This window comes from Sus scrofa, chromosome 10 (genome assembly GCF_054392235.1).
Source record: "Sus scrofa isolate SSC_HxYL_T2T_F1_AM1 chromosome 10, Sscrofa_HxYL_maternal_Yorkshire_Landrace_v2.0, whole genome shotgun sequence".
In the NCBI taxonomy this organism is placed as follows: Eukaryota; Metazoa; Chordata; class Mammalia; order Artiodactyla; family Suidae; genus Sus; species Sus scrofa.
In genome coordinates this window covers 32,739,720-32,753,661 of record NC_139392.1, presented here as the reverse complement: position 1 = coordinate 32,753,661, position 13,942 = coordinate 32,739,720, and the positions used below count along the sequence as shown (strand labels likewise).

The window sequence follows — 13,942 nt, the reverse complement described above, 5'->3', positions numbered from 1 at the left end:
CATCGACCAACCCCAAATTCCCAGTCCATCCCACTTCCTCTCCCCTCCCCCTTGGCTCCCCACACGTCTGTCCTCTAGATCTGTGAGTCTGTTTCTGTTCTGGAGATATGTTCCTTTGTGCCCTATCTTGGCTTCTGCATGGAAGTGATGTCATGTGGTATTTGTCATTGTCTTTCTGACTTGTGCCACATACCATGATAACTTTAGTGGCATCGCTGTTGCTGCCAATGGCATTGTTTCTTTCTTGTACACAGCTGAGTGGTACGACATTGTATATGTGTACCCCATCGTCTTCATCCATCCATCTGTTGGTGGACATTTAGATTGCTTCCATGCCTTGGCTCTTGTGAATTGTGCCATGAACATACAGGGGCATGTGTTTTTTGAGGGGGGTTTGGGTTTTTTTTTGTTTTTCATTTTTTTGTGTTTTTACCATTTCTTGGGCCGCTCCCGTGGAATATGGAGGTTCCCAGGCTAGGGGTCAAATCGGAGCTGGAGCTGCTGGCCTACACCACAGCCACAGCAATGCAGGATCCGAGCTGTGTCTGCAAACTACACCACAGCTCATGGCAACGCCGGATCCTTAACCCACTGAGCAAGGCCAGGGATTGAACCCGCAACCTCATGTTTCCTAGTTGGATTCGTTAACCACTGAGCCACGATGGGAACTCCACAGGAGCATGTGTCTTTTTGAGTGAAAGTTTTGTCTGGATAGATGCCCAGGTGTGGGATCGCTGGATCATATAGGGTAGTACTGTATTGAGTTTTCTGAGGAACCCCCATACTCTTTTCCAGAGTGGTCACACTGATTTCCACTGCCACCAACAGTGTAGGAGGGTTCCCCTTTCTCCACACCCCCTCCAGCATTTGTTATCTATCAACTTCTTAATGACGGCCATTCTAACAGGTGTGGGGTGGTCCCTCGCTGCAGTTTTGATGTGTAGTCCCCTCGTACCAAGCAAGGTTGAGCATCTCTTCATGTGCCTATTGGCCATCCCTAAGCCTCATCTGGAGAAATGTCTCTTTAGGTCTTCCGGCTCTTTTTGCATTGAGTTGTTTGGTTTTTGTGGTGGTGGATGAGTTGTATGTGTTGTTTCTCTATTTTGAAGGTAAAGCCATTGGTGGGTGAATCATGTACAAATACTCTCTCCTAGAATAGATTTACAAGGAGATCCTGCTGAATAGCATTGAGAACTATGTCTAGATACTCATGTTGCAACAGAAGAAAGGGTGGGGGGAAAACTGTAATTGCAATGTATATATGTAAGGATAACCTGACCCCCTTGCTGTACAGTGGGAAAATAAAAAAAAAAAAAAACAAATATTCTCTCCCATTCTGTGGAGTTTTTCTTTTTTAAAAAAAGGTCTCCTTTGCTGTGCAAACGCTTTTGAGCTTAATTAGTTCCTACTGATTTAGTTGTGTTTTTATTGTCATTATTCTAGGAGGCATATCAAACAAGATCTTGATGCGATTTATGTCCAAGAGCATTCTGCCTGTTGTTCTCTAGGGGTTTTCTAGTATCTGGCCTTACATGGAGGTCGCCCAGCCATTTGGAGTTTATTTCTGTGTATGGTGTTAGTGAATGTTCTCACTGCACTTTTGACAGGTACCTGTCCGGTTTTCCCAGCACTACTGATGGAAGACAATGTCTTTCCTCCAGTGTATGTTCTTGCCTCCTTTGCCATAGAGCAGTTGACCCTTGGTGCTTGGGTTTATTTCTGGGCTTTCTGACTGATCAGTGTTGCTGCTTTTTCGCCAGGATCATAGAGTTGAATGACTGTAGCTTTGTAGTATAGTCTGAATACAGGAAGACTGATTTCTCCACTTCTTCCCCCCCCCCTTGAAAAGCACAAGCGAGAATGGCCAGGAGGTAGAAAGCATTCTCAGGGTAAAAGGAGGTCTTCAGGCCTCTGTCCATTTCTGCCACGCAGGTCTCATGGTTAGTGGTATAAAGCATGGGCTGCAGGGGCTGGTTACCCCTTCCCTTGGGTTATCAGATGTCCTGCTCCTCCCAGGGCCCCACTGGGAGGGACTACATCCTTGTCTCCTGGAGCCTCCCCTTTCCGCTGCATCTGTTTCACTGTGCAGGGTTCAGTCCCTTGAAGGCTGCCCAGCCCAATGCACAGGGAACTCGCTCCTGGAGGACAATTGTATTCCCTCTTTGCTAACAGAAAACCTCCTCAGCTAAGCACAGCATAGACGGCAGTGCCACGGGGATCTGAGCCCTGGGGAGTTCCAGGCCCTGAGGAGCCTGACGGACCCACACATCCACCCAGGGGAGCCCTCCTTCCATCTGACTCTGCACCTCCTCGGTGATGGCATCCCTGTGTTTGTGTTGCAGACTCCTCTGGGACACCTTGAAGCCTCAGCCTGGGACTGGAAGAGTCCAAAAGTTTCCATCTTGACCAGGATACAAGATTGACCTCACTCTTCATCTATTACGAGCCAACTTTAGTATAAGCTTAGTTCTTTATTGTCTAGATTTAGTATTAAGTTCTGATACATGTTTACTACTTGGTATATAAGATTTTGGTAGAATGTAAGATTGTGTATTAAATAATTGTTACCTATCCATTTGCTTTTTTTAAAACTAGTTTTCAATAAAATAAACACAGGTATAGGAAAGCCCCCTTAAGCAGAGGTAGAACTTAATGCACTGGAGTCAGGCAGTCACCCTAGTGTCCACCCCCTGTCCTGTCACCCGCATCAGTCCTGACTGAAGAAGGGGACTGTGGATTTAGTCCTGACCAACTGCCCTCAAGCCAGTTTCTTTCCAAGGATTCTGTGGCCTCATGTCGGTTTGTACCTTTGACCATGGGAACTCTGTCACGCTCCCTCTTTCAGGATGACATGGTTGGCCGAGCCTTGCATGCCCAGACCCTGGCTGCTGGAACATCCATATCTCACCTTTTCCCTCCTCATGTCTCTGACATGTTTCTTTATATCCCATGCCTGGAGTTGGTATTTTTAAAACATGTAGAGTGACACCGAATGAGACACAGATAAAAACTGTAAAAGTAATTTTAATAAAGTACACTTTGATTGCAAAGCAAGTGTGTTTTGTGTTAATGGATCCCTTGGGAGGATAAAGAATGGCATACCCAAGTATGGAAGGCAGAGATAGGAAACATGAGAGAAGGCATGAACGTGCAGATTTTTCGGCAAAGGCCAAGAGAAACATTTCTTTGTCCACAGAAGGAAGATGCGGTGCTGCAGAATTGGGTGGCAAGAGTATTTTCTCTATTCCAAAATCTGAGAGTGAATCCCAAGGTTAACACTTTTCCCCTCCCCAGAATGCGTTGTCACACCTTTCCATTGTCCACGCATCGTCGTGCTCTGCTCTCCCTGCCTTGCAGGACTCTGGGTTCTGCATGATCAGGGTTGCACCTGAAACAACAAAGAAAGAGAGGGAAAGACCAGCTGTCTTTGCCTTGGCTTCTCAAACCCCTCGGGCTCTCCTGGGCTTCCTGGCTTTCCGTGTCTAAAGATGCTCCTAGTGGGAAGCTGAGTCCTGGTCATTCAGATAGGACGTGGGATGGCCAAACTGGGTTCACCCCTGGGAACAGACTTTGCACACTTCCCCAGGTTGTAATGCACATCCCGGCCCCAACCCCACCTACCCCCATGCTCCAGTGCTTCTACTGGGCGACCACAAAAAGAGGAGGCTTTTTCCACCGTCCACCAGCAACAAAAACAGAGGAGACAGAGACCAAAAGGAAGACAGACAGGGAGAGAGAGAGAGAGAGGGCTGAGCATAAAATGGGGAGAAAGTGGAAACAAGAGTGAGAGAAAGACACCAAAAATTCAGAGAGAAAGAGAGGGAAGAGAGGCAGTTGACATAGTGGCCTTAGCATCGGGCTCAAGTCACCCCTAGTGACCAAAGCTGTCACAAGTCTGAGCTATCTCAAGGTGTTTTTCGTCCTGGTGAAGCATCTCCCCTGGGGAAGCCATTCTGAAGTTGGCAGAGGGGTTGAGGGGCCTGCAGCTCCTGGGGTCCCTGCTGGGCCGATCAGGATCAGGTCAGGTTCTCCCCCAGATTTCCACAGACACTCACCCAGCATCTGAAGGGGATGCAGTCCATCCAAAAAGATGTGCTCCCAACCATGCTGCCTGAAGAGCCCCAAGAAGGGAACCAAAACACCTGCCTTTCATGTTCTGGGAACCAGACAGCTATCAGCAGGATACTCCTAGCATGGACTGCTCTAATGCAGTCAGGTCAAGCCAGGAAGCATGGCTGAGAGCTAAAAGAAGAGCTGTTGGCCAAAGGGAAAGGAAACTCCAATAAGGTGCGAAGTACAGTGATAGACCCCCAGGCTCCAAGATCAACAGAGACTGGACGTGCAGAGTTCCCTCCGCCTCCCACAGCAGAACCTTGGTCTGCACTGGCCTTGGGCACCTGCCAGCGTGAGTTACCTGCTCCTCTCAGTGCCCCAAAATGAATACCAGTTGCAAAGTTGGCTGGGCCTCTCACCCAACCCGACACCACCCTATGCCCTGAAATCAGCAACCCCTCTTTTTAAATCAAGTGAGCAGGCTTTGAGTCATCAGCACCCTTCAGACCTGAGATCCAGACAAATCAAGGACCACCCAGCTTGTATCCACATGACCTGGATTCAGGTAGCTTCCTTCTAACGAGGGTGCCACAGAGGAGGAAGAGGCTCAGACGGAGAAGGAAGAAGGCGAGTGTGGAGCTCTCTGGAGAGAAAGGGCACAGGGATGAGCACAGCCTGCCCCCAAAATACCACCACGTGGACACACTGTGCTCATGACCAGAAGCCAAATTCCATGCCAGCCTGATTCTAGGAAGCTGCACCTCCAGGATTCAAGCCAGGTACATCTGGACCAAGAATGCTGCCTCCAAGTCATCAAAGGGCCCTCAGAGCCCCCTGATAGCCTGTCCAACTCTCTAGGCACTGGGCTGCCCAACCAGACAGGAATGGAACCACAGGTGTGAAAGGGGAACTATGTCCCCTCTCTGAGTTGAGGCAAAGAGGGCCAGAGTATCAGAGGCTGCATGTACCCAGGTGCAAGGCCCTGGGCACTTCCATGAGGTTCAACCCACCTGTCTCCAACCCCATCTCTGAGCCTGAAGGCACAGCCAGGGAGCTGCAGAGGGACTCTGCTGGTGTCTGGCACCATCTGGTGGCCATGTGCTCTGAGACCAATGCTCCACTTTTCCTACTGTTTCCTAATACAGACCCCCTGTCCCCACTGGCCTTGGGGCATTTGCCAGCATGACTTCCTTAACCCTCTCCCTCTCAGTACACTGAGAAGCACTGCAGGTGGGGATAAGCCTATCTCAAGGTCTCCCAGGGCTCTCTCCCCACTCGAAACCACCCCACTCGCTGAAATCTGTGAGCCTTGCCTTTTTTTGTGTGTGTCTTTTTAGGGCAGTATCCTTGGCATGTGGAGGTTCCCAAGTTAGGGGTCTAATTGGAGCTGTAGCTGCCAGCCTACACCAGAGCCACAGCAATGCAGGATCCGAGCCGAGTCTGTGACTGACACCACAGCTCATGGCAACATGGGATCCTTAACCCACTGAGTGAAGCCAGGGAGCAAACCTTTGTCCTCATGGGTGCTAGTCAGATTCATTTCTGCTGAAACACGATGGGAACTCCTGGCACTGCATTTCTAAACATTCATACTGAACCATCAGGAAAAGAACGAAAACAACCCTATTCACCACTGCATCCAAAAGAACAAGGAGTTCACACTGGGGTGCAAAGGGATCGGTGGCGCCTTGGGACCCCTGGGAGGCACGTTCCATCACAGAGGGTTAAGGATCCAGTGTTGGAGCAAGACAGCAGAAGCATAAGAGGACACGCTCACCCTCTCCCACAAACACATCAGAAAAACACATCTGCACGTACAATGACTCGCACAGAACATCCACTGCCTGCTGGCAGAGGAACCTAAACCTCCAAAAAGGGCAACTCTTGAGAGAACTGGGAAGAACCAAAGACAAAAAGAGAGGGTAAAGGAATCAGGGCGGGACTAGCATTCCTGAGAGGGAGCTCTGAAGGAGAAAAGGATCCCACCTCCTGGGAAGGCAGCTAACTGACAGGGAGATAAGCTGAGATGGAGGAATCTCAAAGTCACCACGAAAAGCACAGCAGCTGGACTGAGGAAGGCAAAGCAGAGTGAGAGCTGCATCTGAACCACTGGCCGGGACACCCCAGCCAGAGATGCGCAGACGGGCTGGGTGCTGAGACTCTGGCTCCAGAGGGGAGTCCTGGGGAGAGGACTGAGGCTGGCATGTGGGGACAGCCTGAGGGGCTAAGCAGCTGTGCAGCACAGGCTGAGGAGAGGAATGCCAGGGCAGAGGGAATCCAGGAGAAGGGCCAACCCACACGAGAGGCCAGGCACCATTGCTGGGGAAGGGAGGGGGATGGGTGGACCCAAAGGAAGCTCCAGGCACCAGAGCTGCCCATGCCCCAGGCTCAGAGGACCAGGTGGCTCTGTGCAGGTTCCCAGCAGGCGGTGAGAAGCCTCTTGCTCCTCGAAGGGAGACTGGGCACTTCTTCTGCAGGCTGCCAGTGGTCAGGCACCTCTTGTGTGGCCTAAGAGCATCAGGGGGCTGAGTGCTGTGTGGTGCCTCTTGCACCATCTACAGGCAGCAGGGACAGGCCTCAGCGGTTGCCTCAGAGGCCAGAGAGAAGCATGGCCTGCCACCACTGGGGACATGTGAGTGGGCTCCACCTGCAGTCACCTCAGGGGTTGGCAAAAAGAAGAGGGCACTGCACCCAAGCACCATACACTTTTGCTCTCACTCCCCTGGGAACACACCTGCCCTGCAGCTGCCATTGCCAAATGCTCTGGGCAGCACCCAGAGATGGTCATCTGTCCCTTCCCAAGACTCTACAACTAGGAGCAGCTGGCGCAGCACCTCCTGTGGGGGATAGGCAGAACAGGGTGCTTCTTGTATGGTCTGCATGTGGTGGGGGCAAACCACCACAGTTATCTCTGACTCCAGAGGCAGTCATGGCCCGCTCCCACTAGGGGTCCCTGAACAAGCACCACCTCACCTGTGGTTCCAATCACCTCAGAGGAGGGCATTGCAATTGAACACTGCTGCTGCTACTGCCAAATGCTCTGGACTCCTCGTAGATCTGCCTAGAGCTCATTACCACTTACTCGGACCCTGCAACTATGAGTAGCCTGTACCACATTCCTGCAGGTCCTTGCTGCTGTTTTGAACCCAATGACCAGGCACTGACTGCTGGCCCTACCCACTTCCTCCTTCTCCCTGAAAACACACTGAGTGTCCTGGAAATAACAGTCTGCTCACACCAAAGAAAGAGACAGAAACTATTCAAACTCGCACACCAAAAATAGCCACCCTCCCCCCCACAAAAAAAGAATACATAGAAGTAGCCTTGCAAGACTACAGTTTGGCTTCCCTAAACTCACAGACAAAGAAAAACATAAGCAAGATGAAGACGCTCAGAAACCAATCCCAGTTAAAGGAAAAGAGGAATTCACCTAAAGAAGTCAACAATGAAACAGACCTCTGAAGTCTGACAGACATTGAGTTCAAAAGGGAGATAGTGAAAATACTGAAGGAACTAATGCTGATCAAGGAATTAAGAGAGGATATGAATAGTAATGCAGATTCCTTTAGAAAGGAACTAGAAAATATAAGAAGGAGCCATGAAAAACTAGAAAATTCATGTGCAGAGATGCAAACTGAGCTAAAGGCACTAAAAAGCAGAATGAATGATGCAGAGAAATTAGTGACTTGGAAGACAGAATAATGGAAATCACCCAATCAGGACAGCAGACAGGAAACCAAATGAAAAAACATGAAAGCAATATAAGATATCTGTGGGATAATATAAAGCAGGCCAATCTACAAATAATAGGAATTCTAGAAGGAGAAGAAAAAAAGGGGGGATTGAAAATGTGTTTGAAGAAATGATGTCTGAAAACTTTCCAAATCTAAAGGAAACTGATATGAAGATACAGGAAGTACAGAGGGCCCCAAACAAGGTGAACTCAAACAGGCCCACGCCAAAACATAAGAAAAATGGCAAAAGTTAAAGATCAAGAGAGGATTCTAAAGGCAGCAAGAGAAAAGCAAAGCATTAATGATAAGCAAAGCCATAAGGCTATCAGCTATTTTTCTCTGTAGAAACCCTACAGGCCAGAACAGAGTGGCAAGATAGATTTCAAGGGCTGAGAGGAAAAAAATCTGCAACCTAGAATACTCTATCCAGCAAGAATATCATTTAAAATAGAAGGGAAAATACAGAATTTCTCCAGCAAACAAAAGCTGAAAGACTACAGCAATACTAAACCCATTCAAACAGAAATACGGAGGAGTTCCCGTTTTGGTGCAGTGGTTAACAAATCTGACTAGGAACCATGAGGTTGCAGGTTCGATCCCTGGCCTTGCTCAGTGGGTTAAGGATCCGGCATTGCCGTGAGCTGTGGTGTAGGTTGCAGATGCAGCTCGGATCCCGTGTTGCTGTGGCTCTGGCGTAGGCTGGCAGCTACAGCTCTGATTGGACCCCTAGCCTGGGAATCTCCATATGCCACGGGAGCAGCCCTAGAAAAGGCAAAAAGACAAAAAAAAAAAAAAAAGAAATACGGAAAGGGCATCTCTAAATAAACAAAAAAAAAAAAAAAAAGGAAGAAGAAATAGGATGGAAGGAACCATAATTGGAAAGCAATCCCTTAAGTAAGTCAGCATATAGATCTAAACATGAAGATGTTAAAAAAAGGACTTCAAAATCATACAATGTAGGGAAGGAAATTAAGAAAATATAGATTCTGTTTTTATTTTAATGAGGTGTTCGAGGCTATGTGACCATCAGGCTAAAGCAAGCAGATATAGGAAGGGGTTAAGAACATACTTTAACAACAGGGCAATCCAAATCAAAACTGAACATTACATTCACAAAACCTGAAAAGAAAAGTACTCAAGCATAAAATAAATGGAAATCATTTAGCCAAAAAAGGAAGGGAAGAAAAGAGAAACATAGAAGCGACAGGAAAACCAGGTTGAAAATGGCAATAAATACCTATCTATCAATAATCACCTTGGATTTCCTGTCATGGTAGAGTGGAAATGAATCTGACTAGGAATCATGAGGTTGCCGGTTCTATCCATGGCCTTGCTCAGTTGGTTAAGGATCCAGCGTTGCTGTGAGCTGTGGTATAGGTCACAAACACTGCTTGGATCCCACTTTGCTGTAGCTGTGGTGTAGGCCAGCAGCTACAGCTCCAATTAGACCCCTAGCCTGGGAACCTCCATATGCTGCAGATGCGGCCCTAAAAGTCTAAATAAGAATAGGAATAATAAGAATCACCTTAAATGTCAATGGACTGAATTCTCTGATCAAAAGACACAGAGTGGTAGATTGGATTAAAAAAAGCAAAAAGCATCCATCTGCTGTCTACAAGAGAGTCACCGCAGGGAAAAGGGCACATATAGTTTGAAAGTGAGGGGACAGGAAAAGATATCTCATGTCAATGGACAAGACAGGAGAGCAGGAGTTGCAATACTCATATCAGACAAAATCAACTTTAGAATGAAGGCCATAAAGAAAGACAAAGAAGGACAGCATTTAATGGTAAAAGGATCCATTCAAGAAGAAGATATTACAATCCTCTATATATATGCCCCTAATATAGGAGCATCTCGATACCTATAACAAATACTAAGAGACATAAAAGGAGAAATTTATGGGAATACAATCATAGCAGGAGACTTTAACACCCCACTCACATCAATGACAATCCTCTCGAGAGAAAATCAATAAGGCAACAGAGATCCTAAAGGACACACTTTAGAAACATTGGACTTAACATTATCAGGGCATTACATCCAAAAAAATCAGAATATGCATTCTTCTCAAGTGCACATGGAACATTCTCAAGGATCGATCACATACTGGGGCACAAAGCTAACCTCGACAAATTTAAGAGTATAGGAATTACTTCAATTATCTTCTCTGACCACAATGGCATGAAACTAGAAGTCACCCACAGGAAAAGAAATGAGAAAAAAACTTACTACATGGAGATGAAACAATATGCTACTAAAAAAACCTATGGGTCAATGAGGACATCAAGGAGGAAATTAAGGAGTTTCCATTGTGGTGCAGTGCAAATGAATCCTACTAGGAAAAATGAGGTCTTGGGTTCAATCCCTGGCCTCACTCACTAGGTTAAGGATCAGGTGTTCCTGAGAGCTGTGATGTAGGTCACAGATGTGGCTTGGATCTGGCATTGCTGTGGCTGTGGTGTAGGCTGGCATATGCCACAACATATGGCTCTAAAAACCAAAAGAGAAAGAAAGAAAGAAAGAAAGAAAGAAAGAAAGAAAGAAAGAAAGAAAGAAAGAAAGAAAGAAAGAAAGAAAGAAAGAAAGAAAGAAAGAAAGAAAAAGAAGGAGGAAATTAAAAAATACATCAAGACAAATGACAATGAAGACATAGCTACTCAAAATCTATGGGATGCCACAAAAGCAGTGCTCAGAGGGAAGTTCAGAGAAATACAGGACTTCCTCAAAAAAGAAGAAAAATCTCATGTTGACAACTTAACCCACCACCTAAATGAATTAGAAAAAGAACAACAAGCAAAACCTAAAGTCAGCAGAGGAAGGAAATCATAATGATCAGAGAGAAAATCCATAAAACAGACATTCAAAAAACAATAGAAAAAATCAATAAAACTAACACCTGGTTCTTTGAAACAGTCAACAAAATTGACAAACCTCTTGCCAGACTCACCAAGAAAAGGAGAGGAAAAAACCCAAATAAAGTCAGAAATGAAAAAGGAGACGTCACAACGGAAACTACAAAAATACCAAAAAAAAGAAAAAAGAAAAAAACCATGAGAGAATACTCTCAACAATTATATGTCAACAAGTTTGACAAACTAGAAGAAACAGAAACCTTTCTAGAGACTTATACAGCCTTCCAAAACTGGATCAAGAAGAAATAGATCAACTGAGCACCCTGCTCACTAGAAATGAAATTGAGTGTGTCATAAAAACACTCCCTACAAATAAAATTCCCAGGACCAGATGGCTTCACAGGAGAATTCTACCAAACATACAAAGAGGAACTTACACCCACCCTCCTTAAACTTTTTCAAAAGGTTGCAGAAGAAGGAACACTCCCAAAGACATTCTATGATGCCACCATAACCCTAATTCCAAAACCAGACAGAGATACCACCAACAAAGAAAACTATAGGCCAATATCTTTGATGAATACAGACTTGAAAATTCTCAACAAAATTTTGGCCACCTGAATCCAACATATCAAAAAGATCATACACCACGACCAGGATGGATTCACTCCAGGTTCACAAGGATGGTTCGACATGTGCAAATCAATCAACATCAAACACCACATTAACAAAAGAAAAGTCAAAAACCACATGATCATCTCAATAGATGCAGAAAAATCATTTGACAAAGTCCAACATCCACTCACCCTAAAAATTCTTGCCAAAGTGTGTCTAGAGGGAACATACCGTAACATAAAAAAAGCCATTTATGACAAACTCACAGCAAATGTAATACTCGATGGAGAAAAGATGAAAGCCTTCCCACTCAAATCTGGAACAAGATGAGGATGCCCACTCTCGCCACTGTTACTCACCAAAGTATGGGAAGTTCCTAGCCACAGCAACCAGACAAACAAAAGAAATAAAAGGCATCCAACTAGGAAGAGAAGAGGTAAAGCTGTCACCGTATGCCTACAAAGACATGATACTGGATATAGAAAACCCTAAGGACTCAACCCAGAAACTGCTTGAACTGATCAACAAATTCAGCAAAGTAGCAGGATATAAGATGAACATTCAGAAATCAGTTTCATTTTCAGATGCTACCAATGAAATATTAGAAAAGGAACACAAAAATACAATACCTTTCAAAAATACAATACAATACCCCAAAAATCAAATGCATGGGAATACCACAGACCAAGGAGGTGAAACACACATATGCTGAGACCTAGAAAACATTAATCAAGGAAATTAAAGAGGATTCAAAGAAATGGGAAGAGAGTCCATGCTCCTGGGTTGGAAGAATTAATACTGTAAAAATGTACTTACTACCCAAAGCAATCTACAGATTCAACGCAATCCCTATCAAATGACCCATGACATTTTTCACAGAACTACAACAGACAATCCAAAGATTTATATGGAACCACAAAAGAACCAAAATTGCTAAAGCCATCCTGAGGACCAAAAACCAAGCAGGAGGCTTAACTCCCCAGACTTCAGGCAATATCACAAAGCCACAGGAAACAAGAAAGTGTGGTGCTGGTTCCAAAACAGACAGACAAACCAATGGAACAGAAGAGAGAACCCAGAAATAAACCCAGACACCTATGGTCAATTAATCTTTGACAAAGGAGGCAAGAATATAAAATGGGAAAAAGACATCTTTTCAGCACGTATTGCTGGGAAACCCAGACAGGTGCACACACATCAATGAAACTAAAACACAACCTCACACCATGCACAAAAATAAACTCAAGATGGCTTCAAGACTTAAATGTGTGACAAGACACCATCAAACTTCTGGAAGAGAACATAGGCAAAACATTCTCTGACATCAGCCTTACAAGTGTTTTCTCAGGTCAGTCTCCCAAAGCAACAGAAATAAAATCCAAATTAATCCAATGGGACCTAATCAAACAGACAAGTTTTACACAGCAAAGGAAACCAAGAAGACAACTTACAGAAAGGGAGAAAATAGTTTCAAATGATGCAACTGACAAGGGCTTAATCTCTAAAATATACAAACAACTTATACAAATCAACAGCAAAAAAGCCAACAGCCCAATTGAAAAATGCACAAATGACCTGAATAGACATTTCTCCAAGGAAGATATACAGTTGGCCAACAGGCACATGGAAAAATGCTCAACATCCTTGGTTATTAGAGAAATGCAAATCAAAACTACCATGAGATACCACCTCGCACCAGCCAGAATGGCTATCATTCATCAGTCCACAAATAACAAATGCTGGAGGGGGTGTGGAGAAAAGGGAACCCTCCTGCACTGTGGGTGGGAATGTAAGTTGGTGCAACCACTATGGAGAACAGTATGGAGGTACCTTAGAAAACCACATAGAACTACCATATGACCCAGCAATCCCACTCTTGGGCATATATCTGGACAAAACTTTTCTTGACAAAGACCCATGCACCCACATGTACATTGCAGCACTATTCACAATAGCCAAGACACGGAAAAATTCTAACTGTCCAGCAACAGATGATTGGATTAGGAAGAGGTGGTAAATATGTACAATGGAATTCTACACAGCCAGAAAAAGAACAAAATAATGCCATTTGCAGCAACACAGTTGGAACTAAAGACTCTCCTACTAGGTGAATTAAGTCAGAAAGAGAACAAGTACCATAAGATATCACTTGTATCTGGAATTGGATATATGGCACCAATGAATCTTTCCACAGAAAAGAAACTCATGGACTTGCAGAATAGACTTGTGGTTGCCAGGGGGGAGGGGGAGGGAGTGGGATGGATGGGGTGCTTGGGGTTAATAGATGCAGACTCTTGCCTTTGGAATGGATAAGCAATGAAATCCTGCTGTGTAGCACTGGGAACTATATCCAGTCACTTATGATGTAGCATGATAACGTGAGGAAAAAGAATGTGTGTGTGTAACTGGGTCACCATGCTGTGCAGCAGAATATTGACAGAACACCGCAAACTAGCTATACTAAAAATAAATAAAAATCATTATATATATATCCAGTGTTGCCACAGCTGTGGCATGGGTTGCAACTGTGCTCAGATCTGATCCCTGGCCCAGGAGCTCCACATGCCACAGGGCAGCCAAAAAAGGGAAAAAAGGAACAAAAGAATACATTTAACCAAGGACATGAAAGACTGAAACACTTTCAGACAGTGATGAAGCCCCTGAAAACTATGACACACATAAAAG

The 13,942-nt window shown here is 45.2% G+C and overlaps 1 protein-coding gene across 18 annotated transcripts in view; it reads left to right on the top strand.

The window, feature by feature from the left end:
* Nucleotides 1-3,050, top strand: part of LOC146398935 (uncharacterized) — a 115,211-nt gene extending 112,161 nt beyond the window's left edge. For all 18 annotated transcript variants that reach the window (XM_084980852.1, XM_084980853.1, XM_084980851.1 and 15 more), the window contains one exon: nucleotides 2,343-3,050. In XM_084980852.1, the coding sequence (XP_084836978.1) occupies nucleotides 2,343-2,362 (20 nt within the window). In that variant the 3' untranslated portion in view covers nucleotides 2,363-3,050. The remainder of the gene's footprint in view (nucleotides 1-2,342) is intronic.
* The last annotated feature ends 10,892 nt before the right edge of the window (nucleotides 3,051-13,942 follow it).